This window comes from Pleurodeles waltl, chromosome 8, assembly GCF_031143425.1.
Source record: "Pleurodeles waltl isolate 20211129_DDA chromosome 8, aPleWal1.hap1.20221129, whole genome shotgun sequence".
NCBI lineage: Eukaryota > Metazoa > Chordata > Amphibia > Caudata > Salamandridae > Pleurodeles > Pleurodeles waltl.
The window spans coordinates 1,355,844,146-1,355,862,591 of record NC_090447.1 but is presented as its reverse complement, the minus strand read 5'-3'; the positions used below and the strand labels follow the sequence as shown (position 1 = coordinate 1,355,862,591).

Sequence of the window (18,446 nt, the reverse complement as noted above, 5' to 3'; positions counted from 1 at the left end):
AACAACAGTACAACGCAACAATAAAACAATCAATGCTGTACAACACATCAGCGCAAGTAAACAACACATGGATACACAGGGAAGGTGTATCTCCTGAAGTAATATTACCAGTCGGGGCTAACAGTGCATTTTACTTTTTTAATAATGGTGATAACAGGCCAAATCTGAGGATTTCGAGAAAATCGCCTACAAGGGCGACATGGTTAACTGTCTAATTTGCAATTGCGAAAAAAAAAGAATCAATTATAACCTTGATTTAAGGTGTAAATAGTAACTTTCACACAGGCAAAAAATGATACATCTGTAAAGGAAGGAGGCAAACACGTTCTAAGCATGTTCTTCAAATGAGGAAATGCAGCACAGCACTGAGAGTCCAAAGGGCAAAAACCAGATATTTTTTACAAGTCCAGTAAAATAACAAGATTAATCCTAACAAATTACACAAAGCAGAAAGTGAAGGTGGTTGATGTTAGTACAGATGCAGACGAAGTTACTTTCCTACAGCCTCTCTACCTGAAGGAGGCTAAATTGATGGGGCCAGATTAAGAACATGCCAAGATGCTGAGGGCCTAGGAATGTGGAGACAGCAACCCTGCCTTGATAAGGGTGAATGTGACTGAAGAAGGGCACAGTTATGCCACTACACCAGCAATTTAAGGATGACCCACACCAATCGCTGCGTTTAATAAGGGCTGAACATAAACAGTGAACACTGTTTGATATAAAGTTGATCCTTTTTGCAGACCACAAGTGAGAGCAAGCATAGTGAGGTTTCAGTACAACATTCTTTAATGGTCCACCTTACCACATGGAATATTTTAGTAGAATGCCTGTGTTTACATATTTATTTAGCACGTTCGTAGTTTTAGGCCTCCTTAACCTAAAGAATGTCTTCTTTACCTTCGTCATCCTCACCATCATACACAGGACGTTACTAAAAGATCTGTACAGGTTAACTTGTGTGCTTGAGTTTGAGAGCCTTGCATTTTCTATTATTGTTATGTGGCAAAACCCTAGCTAAGCAATGGATCGCTGTGCATTGAAGGGAGTTCCCTAGACTATGCAAGAGCATGTTTTTTAATTTACACAAAATTAATTGCATTCCACTTGAAGGTACATTAATTGCTATTTCCGGCAACAAAGTATTTTTGGCGACGTACTAAAGTTAGAAACAATGCCCTGTGTTCCGAATGCAGCAACGTCACCCTCCAACCACCTCTTCTCTCTGCTACATCAAAGCTAATTTCAATGCACATGAAGAAAGCATCTTTTGTATACCATATAGCGCCTGTATTCCTTTGGCATCATCTTTTGGAAGTCGGAAGCCTGCTGGATGTTGATATCTGTAGGTCGGGTACATCAAGGCTGAGGGATCCGTTGAATGAGCAAGACCAAGTGCATGGCCAAATTCATGAGCAGCTACAGTGAATAGATTAAATCCTGAAAGAACAACCATTGGTTCATAGATGGATTCTACTTCACATTAAGAATGAGAACATTCTAAAGATGGAGAAATGCAAAATGTACAAAATAAGCCACCATAAACAACGTCCATTATTAACGTTGGCATCAAACATTAAACTGTTAGCATTTTAGGCACATTTTAAAGGTAGGGCATCATTGACTCCTAACTTTGTCTAATATTTATAAGGTAGCATTATTTTAACTCACAGTAATTACTTAGTTAAGTGTTAGTGATAATTGGTACCCTCACTCTGGGGTATCACCGAGAAAAGAGACCAACACTCCCAACCAAAAGCTGCACAATCTTCTTTCAGATCACTTATGCCATCTTATGTGCTATCACTTGTGACCTCAAATGCTCTCAGTGGCATGAGGAGCACAATACATAAGCTTGCTCTTGGAGTCTCGTTGAAGCGAGGCATACATATGACAAGCACCAGCCTGTATGGTGATGGGCTGTGCCGGTGCCGCACACTGCCAAATGCCTACAGTGCACACAGAGAATTTATCTTAATCAATATTTTTCAGAGTTAGCGTTTCAATTTGAGACATTACAGCATGTTAACAGTGGGCACAGTTTGCCCCTTTGGCTTCCAATCTGTGCTATATTATGTAATGCACTGACTCTGGGAACTACAGGTGTGAGACCTGACAGCCTTAGGGTGGTCTTCCCCAAACTTTTTGCATGACTCCCTTCATTTTTCTGAACTCTGTTTTGATGGTTTTAGGACTCAGTGCACTTTGTCAATGCTGGCCAGTGCTAAAGTGCTTGTGCTCTCTCCCCCAAACATGGTAACATTGCCTACTACCCAGTTGGCATATTTGATTTATCTATACATCCCTAGTAGAGTGCACTATATGTGCCTAGGGCCTGTAAATTAAATCCTACTAGTCGGCCTGTTGCACAGATTGTGCCAACCACATAGTTAGCCCCTTAACCATGTCCTGGGCCTGCCATGCCAGCTTTACTGCCAACTGGACTTGACTTATAAAACCCTTTGCCAAGCCTTAAACTTCCCTTTTATTACATATAAGTCACCCCTAAGATAGGCCCTATGTAACTCTCAGGGGAGGGTGCAGTGTATTTAAAAGGCAGGACATCTTTTAAGTTTTACCTGTCCTGCTAGAAAAATGCTCTAAAAGTTGTTTTTCACAACTTCTCGTAGGCCAGCATTGGGGATTTCTTAATATACCTTTAAGCTGTAATTCCTGATGAGAATGGAATAGCTACCTCATGTTTCATATTTTTAGAATGGTAATGATAAATCCTCTTTACTGGTAAAGTCGGATTTAACATTACTATTTAAGAAATGCCACTCTTGGAAAGTAACAACAAGAACGACTGCCAGGGCCCACACTACTTTTACATCAAACTATTTTAACTTCATGATCACACAAATGAATTACTTTGATCACCTTTTATTTTCCTTACACAATGTGTTAGATTCTCATCTTTTTTAGAGTAAACCTTTTTACTGTCATATACCATGGGAACACATACAAAGAAAACAATGTCAATATGTCAACATTAAATGACACGCTTAACAAACATGAACAGCATAACTATCACATAAACAGTTACATTACAAGACAATATGCCTCACTGCCAAATGAAACCATAAACCAATAATGCAATTTTTCCAGTTCCTTAAATTCTTTGCTTAAAAGAAGGGCTCCTATGGTTTAACAGTTACTACATGGCCCTCATCGGATTGAGCCGGACACCACAGGGTGCTTCAGTAGTTCATATTATTACTAGCTAATCACAGGGATTATGTTTATAGTTTCATCCAAAATTCCCCGTGTGCCAGTATGTCCTTTCGTATGCACTCTTAGGTGTGAAAAAGCTGTAGATGAGCCCACACATAGGACTAAAAACCCCACATGGACAGCCAAGCAGATAAGACTGGGCTTAAAGGGAACTAGTGCACTTCAAAACCACTCTTTGAAGTCTCCCCACTTCAAAGGCACATTTGAGTATAAGTACTGGGTCTCTGACTCCATCAAATCAGATACTTCTGAGTCACCGCATCACTCCACCGAGTGTACTGTTTTAGCGGTCCCTGCATGAGTTCTGTAGCCGGCCTACTCTCCATCACGGTCGGGCTGTAATTTGGATTTGCAACATTCCCTTGTGACCTCAAGTGACCTATTGCCCTCTATTGACTTCTAAGCACTGTTTTCACATTTAATCTTTAAAAATTCTTATCTTGACTTCCACTGGATGGATTTTGGTCATTTTCGACTTGTTTTACTCAAATAAATATTTTCTATTTTTCTAACCTGGTGTGAAGTCTTTTAGCGGTGGTTTCACTGTGATACTGTATGAGTTATTGCACAAATACTTTACACATTGCCCTCTAAGTTAAGCCTGCCTGCTTTGTGCCAAGCTACCAAAGGGTGAGCATAATGCTAATTTAGGTTGTGTAGTGACTCATCCTGACTAGGACTGTTGTTCCTACTTGGACAAGCTACATACTTCTGCCAACTAGAGACCCCATTGCTAAACATCTGGTTAAATGAATTGATTTTACACATAGCAGGCACATAAAAACAATCTCTCTGCTTTGCGCTGAGACCAAAAACACTCATGATACTGCCCCAATGATTCTACACATCTTTTGGCTACACTGGCAAAAGCTGGAGTGCTAGAAAATCTCTTTGTACTCTCGGTTTCACTGTAGACTTCATATTTGTGTTTTTAAAAAAATATCTAGGCAGAGCTACAAAAACATTACCTCACACTCTGGAGTGTCTATGCTAGTATGAATCACTGAAAACAGTTAGGGCCAGATGTAGGTAGCCTTTTGTGCCTCGCAAACGGCGAAAAACGCCGTTTGCGAGGCGCAAAAGGCCTCACGCGATGCAGAGGCGATTCCGACTCGCAAATAGGAAGGGATGTTCCCTTCCTATTTGCGACCGCATCGCGATGTAGAGTTGATTTGTGACCGCGAAAGCGGTCGCAAACCAACTCGCAGTTACCATCCACTTGAAGTGGATGGTAACTCATTCGCAAACTTTGTGAATGTAAAAAAAATAATTTTTTCAGAGTAGGCAGTGGCCTCTGAAAAAACCCGAAACTAAATGGTTTCGGTAATTTTTCTTTTTGCAGCTCGTTTTCCTTTAAGGAAAACGGGCTGCAAAAAGAAAAAAAAACTGCTTTAGTTAAAAGCAGTCACAGACATGGTGGTCTGCTGTCTCCAGCAGGCCGCCATCCCTGTGACTGCCTAGACTCGCTATGGGGTCGCAAACTGCGACCCACCTCATTAATATTCATGAGGTGGGTCTTTGCGACCCCATAGCGAGTCGCAGAAGGTGTCTGAGACACCTTTCTGCATTTCCTTTTCCGAGTTGCAAATTGTGAGTCGCTGGGACTCGCAATTTGCAACTCGCAAAAGGAAACCTACCTACATCTGGCCCTTAGTTACCAATCTTTGTTCGACAGAGAGGAATACGACTTTTGTCTGTTTGGTTTATCAATTTGCCTCATAAAACGTGCTTGCTTTGTAATGGATGAGGAGCTATTTTATGTCTCCAAAGTACACTAGAGTTATCACGCAGAAATTATTTTTCTTGTAGATGCATTCTATAAAGAATTTTCTATGTTTAATCTGAACGCCAGGGTGCTCCTAAGCAGACTGGGAGCCTGTGCAGACTCTCTCCAGCCCGGCAACACAGTGCCGGGCTGGAGAGAGCCTACTGCACATGTGTGTTTGGCCGGCCCGTGATGGCCGGCCAAACACACATGCGCTCTGAGGGGAGTGCTCTGTGCACTCCCCTCAAGTGCTCGTCACCCCCAATGCCCCGCCCTTTTCAAGAAAACGATAATAGACACTGTTTATTATCATTTTCTTGAAAAGGTTTTGCAGCTGCTGCTGCTGGTGGGTGCAGGGGGTGACGCTCCTCTGCCCTAGCGGAGGAACCACCCCTGATTATTCTGTTTGTTTGCATTTCCGAAAGCATTGCTTTCCCTCCTCAAGCAGCATGATTCCACGCATAGGTCAAGGCAAAATGTTTCGTTTTATCTTAATACTGATGGCTCGGCTAAATCTAGCTCTACCTACCATTGAGAATCAAACAAGTTTGATACAAGGGAGCTACTCATATTTAACAAAACACCTCGCTGTCGAAAATGATGCCGGTGGTACAATACATATACCTTTGATGGTAATGCCGATTGACTCTGCCATCACCTTTGATTGAGGTCATTGATTCTACTTATGACAGTGGATCAAATATTTCAGACAAGGAGCACATTTTCTTTGTTCAATCCAATAACTGTATGCCACCCCCTCTGCTGGAGTAGCGCGATATATGAAACAGCTTGTGTAAGTCAGGTATGGGTATCTTCTTTCCTAGCACTCTTTGAGATACTTATTGAACTGTTTGCTCAATGAATCGATCAGATATTTAAAATAATCCTGTTCTGCTATACAGAACGATAGCCCTTCACGTGACACATTTCTAATCTAGACTCCAGTTCCAAGACAATCATTTACTGTAGTCCAGCAATTGGACAACAAATTTGGTATGATTTAAATCTACAGAGTAAACAGTGTCTGGAGCCCTTTGCTGCCTCTCTATCAATCTCCACTTACAGAATCAGCTCTCAGATGAATGGATATTCATGTAACCTCAAACTTAGTTGAGGTAAAAAATGTATCTCACTGTTATTAAAGCCAGACTTGTAAATCTATTTGGCTCTATAATTGAAATTTTAGCAACATTTCCAATGTGTGCTCAGAAACGCAATCAAAAAATTCATTTGTAGAGGGGGTACAATCTTTTGTAAAGTATGCCTACTCTTTTCCTATGGATCACCCAGCGCTTTGTGGAATTTTATATGTTGATGACACATTTGCACTGTAGCAAAACCCTCAAATTTCGTCCAGATCTTTTCCCAAACTGGAAGTTCCTAACAGACAAGAAAAACGTATTTACATCTGAAAGTTTAAACTCTGGTAGTACAGCAAAGACTCCCATGCTTTTAATGTGAGTAGAACCTTTTTGACAGTGACAAGGTAAACAACAGCTCTTCAAGCCGTTGCTATGTCCAAAGGACTTTTTCAAATAGTTCACAACTATGTATTACTTTTTACTACTAGGAATTTGAGTAATATCCATTAGTTACCATTAGTGCCAGTCGTCCATTTTTCGGCCTTGTCGAAGTGAGTGTCACCGCCTAGTCCTTCTCCTGGTGCAAAGGCATGTGCTAGTGTTCCCCGAGGACCATCAAATGGGTAGGAATCCCCGTGATCTGATGAGGGAGAAACAGTTAAGATTTACAGAAGTAAAAGTGATATCTCAAAGTTTATATTGATGGAGAAGCTTTGATGGTGTACCTCCAGTTTCAAAGGATATCATTATATCAGCTTCACCAGTGTTTGCTTTAACAAAATTCAGAGGTGTTGCTGTACTCCAGGCTTTTAGTCCCATCTCTATAGCTCTGTCAACATCAGCACGATTCATACTAGAAGTATACTTTGCAACTCTGTAAAACAGAAGATATATTGGAAAGCATAGTGATCACATTTGAGCTGTTTATCGTACATTTTGGCATCACCTACAGTCATTAACACTCTCAAAATTGATAAATACAAGGCACTAAACATTTTTTATCTATTCTTAAACTACAATGCACTCAGCACAGAAATGTGAATTTTGTGGGAAATGGTTTACAGCGAAGAGGAACATAAAGCACATTATAACAACATTAATGCTGTAACTGCTGAAACAGAATTGGGACAAAAGTAAACAAGCATTTTTAATGCAATGGGTCTTGCATTTGCTCGAGTTAAAGCTATTAGCGTTGTAAACTCCTAACCGGACTTTTCTGCCACAGAAACTGATAATGATAAGTAAAACAGTTTCACATATGCGAGCCGACGGTCGGCATGAGCGTGAAGGAGACACAGAAAAGGAAACAGAAGTTCACTTGCAGTGAAGCGTATCTCAAAAGTGCAATTATCTATGTAACCGTCAAAAGTTCACTTATCCATGTAACATGCAAAAGTAGAATTATCCATGTAACAGGGTCGATGTCATGCAAAGCACTCAACTACTGCCCAGTGAGATTGCGCTGTGTAGGAAATAAAAAGAAATAATGTAGAAGCCATTCAGAAAACACAGAGCTGTGTATGTTTTCAGTAGTTTACCAGTGTTGTAGAGGATGGCTAAACACCGGAAAGCAATGACTTATGCATGCCTTTCACTAATGAAAAAAATCTAATTTTAAAAGGCAAGCCCACGAATCAATAGTGGTTAAAACACCACAGAGAGATAACAACAGGGCCCAGAGCAGTTGCACGCGCTCGACCCTAAAAAGAAACAGAAGAGCTCAGAGAATTAGAAAAATACTTGACAGCCATTTGTGGTATCTTCATGTACTGGGCATCTCATCTCTATCTGTAGAATGCTATTATGTAAAGGGTTGTTGGAGTCTTGTGGGGATTCTGGAAGGTGGGAGGAGAACTGGTTGAGAGGAGGAAGATAGTGGGAGGTGTTGTGAGCTGCTGGATCGTTTATTGTGGATGAGATAATTACTTTGGACTTAATAAAATCCCATTAAAACAACCTACTTTGGATTATAACTTCACATTGGCGACGAGGATGGGATACGTTGGTGAAATTATCTCAACACAGATATTGGAACTTCTACTTTGAACACAGAACAGGAGCTCTTATATTGGATGACTTTATTTTGGATCCAACAATTGAAACAACAAGGTATGTGGCAAAAATAGGAGGACTTGTAAGGATTTATTTCCATAATTCGTTCTTTGGATTGTCTGACGTAAGCCCTGTCTCCTAAAAGAAATGACTTGGAATTAATAACTGTGATTTACAGTCTATGCAGAGGGCTTAATTGACTAAGGTCAGGTTTGCTGTACAATTTCATCAAGTTTAATAATACTCTATGGACTTGATGTGTTAGCCTTACCAACAGTTGCCGCACAACGCCGGTATATTTTTGAATATTTTGCTCACCGCGTGAAGCTGGCACGCGTCGTTTTCAATTGCCTGGTTCTGTGATTGATGCGAGCGCTCGCGCTTCCTCTGAAGCTGCGTTCCATCTCGTGCGCTCACCGATTTCCTAAATAAACAAACAGGAACTGCCGCGTGTGTGTCTTGTAAAGTGGAGCACGAGCGCACGCGCTTCTTCTGAAGCTGCATTTTCATCGCGTGCGCTTGCCGATTTATAAACAAACAAAGACGAACTGCTACGATTCACTGCGCCTCCCAGATTTTCAGTGCAGATGTTTAAAATGTTCCTTGGGCATTTTCTCAGTGTATAAACACAAGAAATACATTTACGAGTATTTATTACAGCCTCATTTTCATAAAACAAGACGAACTCAACGTAGAAAATAGCCTCTTCGTTTTGTGTATCACATTGAGGGCTCAAAGGTACTAAATGTTTGCTTGTATTTTAGACTGAATTTGGGGAAGACTATAAAGTGAAGGAGCTGTACATTAGACTTTACATTTTACATTTTAGTTCAAACATGCAGAATATACCACCTCCTCCTTTTTTCTTAACTGTACCTGGAGATGCTCCTATAATTTGGTCGAAATGGAAAAAGTCCTTTCTTCATTACACAAGAGTTTGTGGTTCATCTATATCTAATGAAAGGAAAGTCTCACTCCTCATGCATTGTTTGGGATGTGAAGGCTTGGAAGTCTTTGAAACGTTACCTGAGCCTGAGGATGAAGGGGCAGAATTAAATGAATTTGAACTTTGCATAAAGAAACTTCCAAAGATTAGTACAATTTTGGAACGCTACCATTTTGGTATGAGAGAACAAGGACAGAATGAGTCTATAGAGGAATATATAACAGCCTTGAGGAAATTGGCTGCAACTTGCAAATTTGGGGTGACTCTTGAAGAACGCATAAGGGATCAGTTTATGTTGAAGTGCTCCAGTGACAAAATCAGACAAGAACTTTGGAGTAAGGATGATCCTACGCTTCATGAAGTGATAACTATTGCTAAAGGTGTTGAGCACACGTGTGTTGGTGAATTAGAGAAAAATAAGTATTCTTCTGTGAATAAAATTGGTCCGAAGAATGAATCACAAGAGAACAATGTTTTAGAGGTTGATGGAAAGAAGGATGAACTTAAGTTATCACAGATACAGAAATCTAAGTTTAAAGATACAAAATGTTTTCGATGTGGAAACCTGGGTCATTTTGCGTCTTATAAAAAATGTCCTGCAATTGCTGCTGTGTGCAAATTATGTGGAAAACGTGGACACTTTGCAAAATGCTGTAGATCGCCAAAGGAATTACCTTCTACTTCCATTAAGGTGGTGCAAGACCGTATCTTGATGGTGGAGGATCGTGTCACTGAGAAGAAATATCCTAAGGACATTGTAAACCTGGGGGGTGTTATGTGTGAAGTCCTTTTTGATTCAGGAGCTTGGTTAACTCTTATGTCTAACGAAACATTTGATAAATATTTGAGTCATTCAGTGAAACAAAAAAATCCCGATGTGGTTCCAGGGGGTTATGGTGGCCAAGCTATAGATCTGAGGGGATATTTCGAATCTAAAATAGAGTTTAAATCTAATTCTATTGTGGGTAAAATATATGTACCAGTAAAAGGTGACAGTGTTATTAGCTGGCCACATCAGAAGGATCTTGAAGTTATTTTGGATCCTAATAATCCTACGCCTGTGATGTTGAAAAAAGATTTTAAAAATGATGTTAACAGAATATGTAAGATATCTGATGTGGTTAGTGACAATGTTTTTCCAGATTTTGTGAACGAATTCAAGAGCGTGTTCTTTTTTTTTTTTTTTTTTTTTTTTTTTTTAAATTTTATTTTAATATGTCGGAGGGAGGGGGTTACATGAGAAAAAAAAGAAGAAGACATAATATATCCGTGCGAAGAAAGTAAAGTAAACAAAACAACGGGAGAAAGAAGACCTTTAAAAAAACCTCAGTTATATATATCACATATCGAAACAATTAGCATTTTTTTTTTTTTTTTGTTTAAACTGTGTCTTGATATTCCAACCATCTAGTCAGTGGTGCCCACATTCGTTCTCCTCTATGTCTCTTCTTATGACCCTTTAACTTATAAAGACTTAATTCAGTATTATAGATGGTAAGTAATCTAGAGCGCCAATTCTCAAACGTGGGGGGTTCTTTTTTGAGCCAATCTGTAGCAATACATAAGCGGTATATTGCCATGGACAAAAATAAAAATTGCCTTATTTTATACAGTGCAGGTTCCGTACTTTCAGGTGAGTCCACGACTCCCAATACTACCAGCATAACAGTAACCTGAACATTGCAATGCGTGATCTTCTTAAGGAATACCTCTATTTCATTTAATATTCCCTGCAACATTGGGCATACAAAAAACATATGCATTATCTCAGCTTCAACTTCCCCACATCGATTGCAGCTTCCAGAGGATATCCCCCACTTTTTCAGTTTTGCTGGAGTATAATATAAGTCCATCAGTGTTTTGTAATGCTGGGTTTTCAAATTAGCTGATAGAAATGTTGTCTCAGCCATGGCTAAGGATTGGTCCACCCACTCTCCAGCCACCCCAAATCGTGCAATCCATCTCTCATTCTGTTGTGCCATATCATCTACTTGTAACTCTGTTAATAACTTATATACCTTGCCAATCTTTGCCCCATTTTTAACAGCCTCAACTACCGGGATCTCCGACAACTGTACTGTAACGCACTTCTGAGACTGTAAAAAATTTCGTATTTGTAAAAATTAAAAAAAATGGGTCTTAGGTAAGCCAAATTGAGACTGCAGATCCGTAAATGATTTATAACCGGATTTACAATACAAGTCTCCGACTTTATTTATTCCCCTAGAACGCCAAAAATCTAGTATGGGATCCCTAAAGATATGATTTGGGATAGCTGAAAATTTCACTGGTGTATAAGCCGTAATCTTTCCCAGTCCCATACTCCGTTTTATCTGAGCCCAAACCTTGAAGGCGGACAAAAAAGGCTTAAATCTTACTTTTTTAAAGTAACTTGGTTCCTCAAATTTTGATAACCAACCACTTGCCTCCCCACCCGCCATCATAGTATAAATAGGGGTTGATTTTACTTCTTCATTACCCTTAAAACTTCCCCTTATAAGTTCATCCATATGTTGATGGCAACAGGCGTAGTAATACAGTGTAAAGTTAGGGACTGACCACCCGCCTCGATCTTTGGGAAGTGTCATATACTTCATTGCCCTTCTCGTTTTAGCATATCCCCATAAAAAATTATTCCCCATCTTTTCCAATCTTTTAAGCCATTTTTTATCAACCTCAAGGGGAATAGCCCGAAATAAATATAGGATTTTTGGCAGAACCATCATTTTCAATACATTGCAGCGACCCTCTAGCGATAAGTGCAAATTATGCATTCGGTCTAAATCCCTCTTTATTCTATTTAATAATGGGATAAAATTAATTTCCACCAACCGATTAACCACTGATGTAGTCTTCACCCCCAAATACACTGCTTCAGATACCAATCGTCTATCTACTAGTGAAACGTGCCCAGAACATACTATTTGTGTTTTATCTGAGTTCAGCTTATATCCGGAGTATTTTCCGAACTCTCTTGCCTCTATTTCTATTGCCTTAATAGCTTCCTCCGTGTTGCTTGTCACTATAGCTACATCATCAGCATATGCAAACACCTTATATGTTTCTCCATGATATAATAGAGGTTGAATATTTTTGCATTCTTCTAATCTCAGCAAGAAAGAATCAATATATAGAGCAAAGAGCAAGGGGGAACATGGACACCCTTGTCTAGTCCCCCTAGAGATTAAGATAGTATCTGATTCCAAACCAGCAATGCAAATTCTAGCTTTTGGGGCTACATATAAAGTTTTTATAGCTGTGATATATCCACTCCCTATACCTTTCCAGCGCATGACTTCCCATAGAAACTTCCACGATACACGATCAAATGCCTTCTCGGCATCCAAAAGTAATAATCCTAAATTTGTTTGATATAGTTCTGCAAGATCAAACATGGCTATTATTCTTCTTATATGATCTATTGTATCTCTACCCGGAATAAACCCATGTTGTTGTTTTCTAACCAGCCTGACTATCACATTTGCCAATCTACTGGCCAAAATCTTTGCATAAATCTTTCCATCTACGTTTAACAAAGATATGGGTCTATATGAACTGGGGAACTCTGTTGATTTATCCTTTTTTTTTAGCACTATAATACTTGCACATTCCCACGATAAGGGTGCCTGACCTGCCTGCGCTATACAAAAAATACTATGCATATCCTTTTTAATGTCTATCAGGAAGGTCTTGTAAAATTCAAGTGGTATTGCATCCGGTCCAGCAGCTTTCCCTGTTGCCAGGGAGCTTACTGCCTCAATTATCTCATCAATACGAATTGGTGCATCTAATGTAATTTGTTCCTCAGAAGAGAGCCTTGTACTCTTTAATCCCCCCAGAAATTCACTAACCTTTTTTTGTAGCTGTTCAGAATACACTATATCTTCACTATACAGCTCCTGATAGTAACCCTTAAAAACCTCTAGAATTCCTTCTAACTCTGTATGTTTCCGCCCATTACCATCAATTATATTCAAAACATTCTGTTTAACTGCCTTTTGTCTGACCCGTCTAGCTAAGACTTTTCCTGTGGATTCACCATATTCATAACACTCCAATCGGTGACTTTGATAGACGGCTGCCACTGTTTTATTCAAGTAAGCATTTATTTTAGCCTTAAGAATCACCATTTGGGTCTGAGTGAGAGTAATGTCTTCTCTACTAGTAATTTTACTAGCTAATTCCCTCTCTTTTGTTATTAATCTTTCTTGAAGTTCTACAATTTCCTTCCCCCTAATTTTCTGTATTCCCAAACTATAGCTAAGAGTTTCACCTCTCACTGCAGCTTTAAATGAATCCCATACCATCCCCGGATCTGCCGTATTCCTATTGATATCAAAAAAGTGGTGAATCCACTCTTTCATATGGGATATATATCCTGGGTCAACCAGCAATTTCCTATCAAATGTCCATACACGACGCGGATTAGATGGTCCCTTAATTGTTATGGACAATATTAATGGATTATGATCTGATAAGAATCTGGGTTTGCATTCTATTTCAGCCCCATGGATTAAGTTTTGTGATACGAAAAAATAATCCAACCTTACCAATTTAGCATGTGGGAACGAGTAATAGGTATACCCTGGATCTACAGTTTTAATATTTTCCCAGACATCTCTCAACCCATGTTCCCTTACTAACCTCCTTAGAGCTTTCCATACTTTAGGCTTTCGTCCCTGATATAAACTCTGGGTGTCCATGCTCCTGCTACCTACCTCTAAATGAATATTTAAGTCGCCACAAATAATTATTGGTAAGGGCCATCCAACTAGTTCCATATTCAACGTATCCAGAGGCTCAGCCTCGTCCAAAACTGATCCATATATAGTGCAGAGGGTAAATTTAAATGTATTCACGGATAATTCTAAGAGAGCCCACCGCCCATCGTTACTTGCTCGAGATCTACAAACTTGTACATTGTTATTTCTGGCAAGTATCGTCACCCCACGTGTCGAAACCTCCTGTCTGGTACAAACAAGAGGCGTCAACCCAAGCTCTCGTATGAGCTCTCGCTTACTCCATGCAATGTGTGTTTCCTGCAAGCAATATAAATCTGATTTAATTAGTTTAAGACCAGCTGCCACTCTTTTCCTTTTCTGGGGGCTATTTAGACCGCAAATATTCAGTGTACAAATCCTTAATCTATTTGCCATATCACTCAGTTTGATGTACCAAACTCACGTCAATACTTTCTCCCTTAAAGAAACCAACTTGTTGATATTGAATCCTATACATCCTCTTCTTTTGATATGTCTTCATTAAATTGTTCTGAACATTTCTACCTATATTAGTGCCCCCCCCACTCCCCACCACCCCTCTCCCCCCTCTCCCCCCTCTCCCATCCTCCCACCCCTTGTACCCCAACCCTGCTACCAACCACCCCCCCCACCCCCCTACACCCCTTACCCCTACCCTTACACCCAATTTATGGAGAGTATGGGATCTCACTGTCCCTAATGATGGTAAAGCTTCCGCTCCGACCGTCCCTACCCAGTGCATGATTTTCTTTTTCTTTTTTTCTTTTACCTTTTCTCCCTTTCTTTGTCTTTATCTCTCTCTATCTAACCCTGTTTCAGCCAAAACAATATCTTACCCCCGGCTCGACTTCTCCGGGCTTAACTCCTAACCCTCTCTACTTTACCCCCACCCCTATGTCCCAATCCAGAAAATCTATGTTAGGGAACCGGACCGTTAAGTCCACCCAAAAAAGCCCTTGCTTTCTCCTCTGTCGTGAAGAAGTAAGTCCTATTATCCATTACTACTTTCAGTTTAGCCGGATTTAATAAAAAAACCTGTGCCCCCTTACTTTGAAGTGGCTGAATTAACTGCCGGAGCCTCCACCTTTTTTCAACTGTAATATGGCAATAGTCTGGTCTCACAAAAAACTCACATCCCTTAGCCTTACTTCTAGCATTGAGTCGAGCTCGGTCGTATATAGCCTGCCTTGCCTGATAATTAAGCAAAGAGATTAATATTGCTCTAGGTCTACCACTTCCTCCTTCTGAGTTTGGTCCTATTTTGCTAAAAGGAAATCGATGGGCTCTTTGAACCTCTTTGTCCCAGTCCCACTGTTGTAAGTCCGGAAAAGCTTCCTTAAAAAGTGCGACCATAAAGCTATGTATATCTGATCCTTCAAGTCCTTCTGGTACACCCAGGACGCGCAGATTATTCCTCCTCATTCTGTCCTCTAAATCTGTCAATTTCCACTGAGTGTCCTCAAGTTGTTTCTCCATCATTTCTCGAGATGACTGGCGAGCTCCAGCCTCATCCTCCAGACGCGAGATCCGGGTCTTTGCTTCTTCCATCCGTGTAGTAAACTCTGAACATGTCTTAGCTACTCGACGAATTTGGATTTGCATCTTGCGGCAAGCCATTTGAGTCCTACGGCTCTCTAATTTAGATTCCTCTCGATGTTCCATAATGCTTTGATATATGGTTTCCAGTGACACAGGATTAGGCTGTTTTTCACCATTATCATATAGAGTTAAATCATCCTTGGAATACTCCCACTGAAGCCCCTGAAGACCCTTAGTGTCCAATGGGTTAGTGGAGTGCTTATTAGGTCCTACTTGCTCACTTCTCTTCCTCTGTTTTTTCCTAACAGTGGCACTCCTGCCACTCTCCTGTAATTCCTTTCCCAGTGCCAAAGAGGACACCTCAGATTCGAATTCAGAAGAAGTTTTATCCGCCTCCAAATCCAGCTGCTCGTTGCTTGACCAACTTGAATGATCTGATAGTGAGAAAAACTTGTCTCCTTGTATTGTCTCATTATCGCGTAATTCCACTGGCCTCCGCTCCACCTGTAATAATGACCTAGCGCCTTGTGCGCCCTCCCTCTGCTCCCTCTGCTCCATCTGACTCCCGGTAGCTTGTTTTTGTAAAGTTGCCACATCTTCAGCATCACTCTGCCCACCTTTATGCGGGGGGGGCACATCTATAGCCGTCATCTCTTCGTTTACTAGAGGATCAGCCTCCTCCACGGCGGCGGGGGGGTATCTATGCCCCCCACCAGTATGTCCTTCCCTTTCTCAAAATACCTGTCCAGTGAAGCACTCTTGTTTTTGGAGACAACCTTCTCACCTAAGCCTTGTTTTATATCCGTACCCCCCCCTGCCGTGCCGACAGGCTTACTCTTACCGGCTTGCCTCGTCCAGACAGAGTCACATTTTTCACTCCTTTAGGTGGCATTTTTACCTTTTTTTTTTGCTTTTTAATGCAAAATGCGTTATTATAATATACGCCCAGTGTCAAATACTTGTAATAAAATAAAGAAACTCTGACCGTTTTTGGAGTCCACGTCGAAAATTGCCCCCAATTGGGACCCGTGAGCACAGACCTGTAGTTGTCTTCAGGTAGGAGCAGGAGCAGTCCAGACCGCATCCCGGGAAAACACTTTGCAATCCTTTTAGCCTCCGTCAGCAAATCCACGTAGTTTTACTTCTCCCAGGGGAAAAAAAAAAGGCCCGCAGAAACCAAGAGCCAAGTAGCCTAGAACAATCCTCGCATGAAAAGCAGTCCTTCAAAAAGCAATGTCACCCGCAATATTTCCCCTGTGCCGCCCCTCCTGAGAGTCCTGGGACAGTCATCCCCAAAAAAAGAGGGAGCAGGTGAAGCAACGCGAGTCAGCACAATGTTGCTAAAATGCCGCTACATTGTTTTCCTCTAAGCGCGACTGCCGAAGAAAGCTCCGACCCGCGGGAGAGCTGCTGCAACACTGGGAGGTTTCCTTGGTCGGAGCAGACGCTTCGCGGCTGCGTTACGCGGCCGCCATCTTGCTCTCCGTCGCCTGTGATAGTCAAGAGCGTGTTCACTGATACATTGGGATGCCTTACTAAGTATGTACACCGTATAAAGCTTAAAGAAAATGCAGTACCAATCGTGTGCAAGGTGCGACCCATACCAATTTCTGTTAGGGAGGATGTTCAGAAAGAACTACACAGGTTGTGTCAGTGTGGTATCATAGAACCTGTTGAAGCCTCGGAATGGGTTTCACCGGTAGTGGTGGCACGTAAACCATCTGGTGAGATTCGTCTCTGTGTGGATTTGAGGAATCTCAATAAAGCTGTTGTTAGTGATGTATTTCCTCTTCCCAATATCTCTGAGATGGTAACTTTGTTGCATGGAGCTAAATATTTTAGTACATTAGATTTAGCTTCGGCATACCATCAGATTATGCTCCATGTGGATTCTAGCGATCTCACGACCTTTATTACACCTTTTGGCACTTTCAGGTTTGTGAGGATGCCTTTTGGGTTGGTTTCAGCTTCCTCGGTATTTCAACGTGTGATGCATGATTTGTTTGGCTCAGTGGAAGGAGTGAAGTATTTTCAGGATGATATTTTGGTTTTTGGTCGGACAAAAGAGGAACATGATGTGAGGTTTAAGGGAGTTCTTAGAGTGTTGGGTGATCATGGTCTTACGTTGAAACTGAACAAATGCCATTTTGCGAAGGAGGAGATAGAATATTTGGGACATAGAATTACTTCTTTGGGGTTGTATCCCAAAAGAGAGCTGGTAGAGAGTATTTTGAATCTGCGACCGCCTGAGAGCAAAGAAGAGCTTCAGGCTTTCTTTGGTATGGTGGAATTTCATGGGAAATTTCTTCCAAATCTTGCTGCCAAAACTGAAAGTATGCGTAAATTGCTAAAGAAAGGTGTTAGTTTCAACTGGTGTGAAGGTTGTGAAAGGGAATTTATTGAGGTTAAGAATAGCTTATCTAAGGTAGGGTGTTTGAAATCTTTTAATCCTAATGAACCGTGTGTTGTTATGACTGATGCTAGTACTAGATGTTTGGGTGCTGTGCTTCTACAAAAAGGTGATGTACATGATTTAAAACCTGTGGCATATTGTTCAAGGACTTTAAGAGGTTCAGAACAGAATTACTCAACTATTGAAAAGGAAGCTCTGGGTGTTGCTTGGGCGATAGGGAAATTGAAAAATTTTGTATGGGGAAGATCCTTCAATGTGTACACGGATCACAAACCATTAGTTGAGGTGTTCATGAAAAAGGGCCTTGATCAAATTTCATCCAGGATTAGTAGATGGGTAGTAAATTTGCAAGATTTTGATTTCAAGGTATTTTACGTTCCAGGGGCATGCAATAACACGGCTGATTGCTTATCAAGACTTACGTTGGTTTCAGAGGAGGACAGTTCTGAGGAACAGGAGGATAAGTTTAGTGTGTGTAGCATTACGGAGGGAGTTATTAGTCATGATGAATGGGTATGTGAGGTTGCTAATGATCCTATTCTACAGAGTGTATGTGATTTCATAAAGAGCAAATGGAAATTTGCAAATTTAAGGAACTCTGAAAAATTAAAAGGGTTTTGGATGATAAGAGATGAATTGTCAATTTCTGATGGTG

The 18,446-nt window shown here is 40.7% G+C and overlaps 1 protein-coding gene across 1 annotated transcript in view; it reads right to left on the bottom strand.

The window, feature by feature from the left end:
• Nucleotides 1-18,446, bottom strand: part of MMP20 (matrix metallopeptidase 20) — a 156,951-nt gene that overhangs the window by 75,170 nt on the left and 63,335 nt on the right. Inside the window, exons 3-5 of the mRNA XM_069203201.1 lie at nucleotides 6,807-6,955; nucleotides 6,596-6,721; nucleotides 1,279-1,440 (exon numbers count right to left, since the gene is read on the bottom strand). Coding sequence (XP_069059302.1) covers nucleotides 1,279-1,440; nucleotides 6,596-6,721; nucleotides 6,807-6,955 — 437 coding nt within the window. The remainder of the gene's footprint in view (nucleotides 1-1,278; nucleotides 1,441-6,595; nucleotides 6,722-6,806; nucleotides 6,956-18,446) is intronic.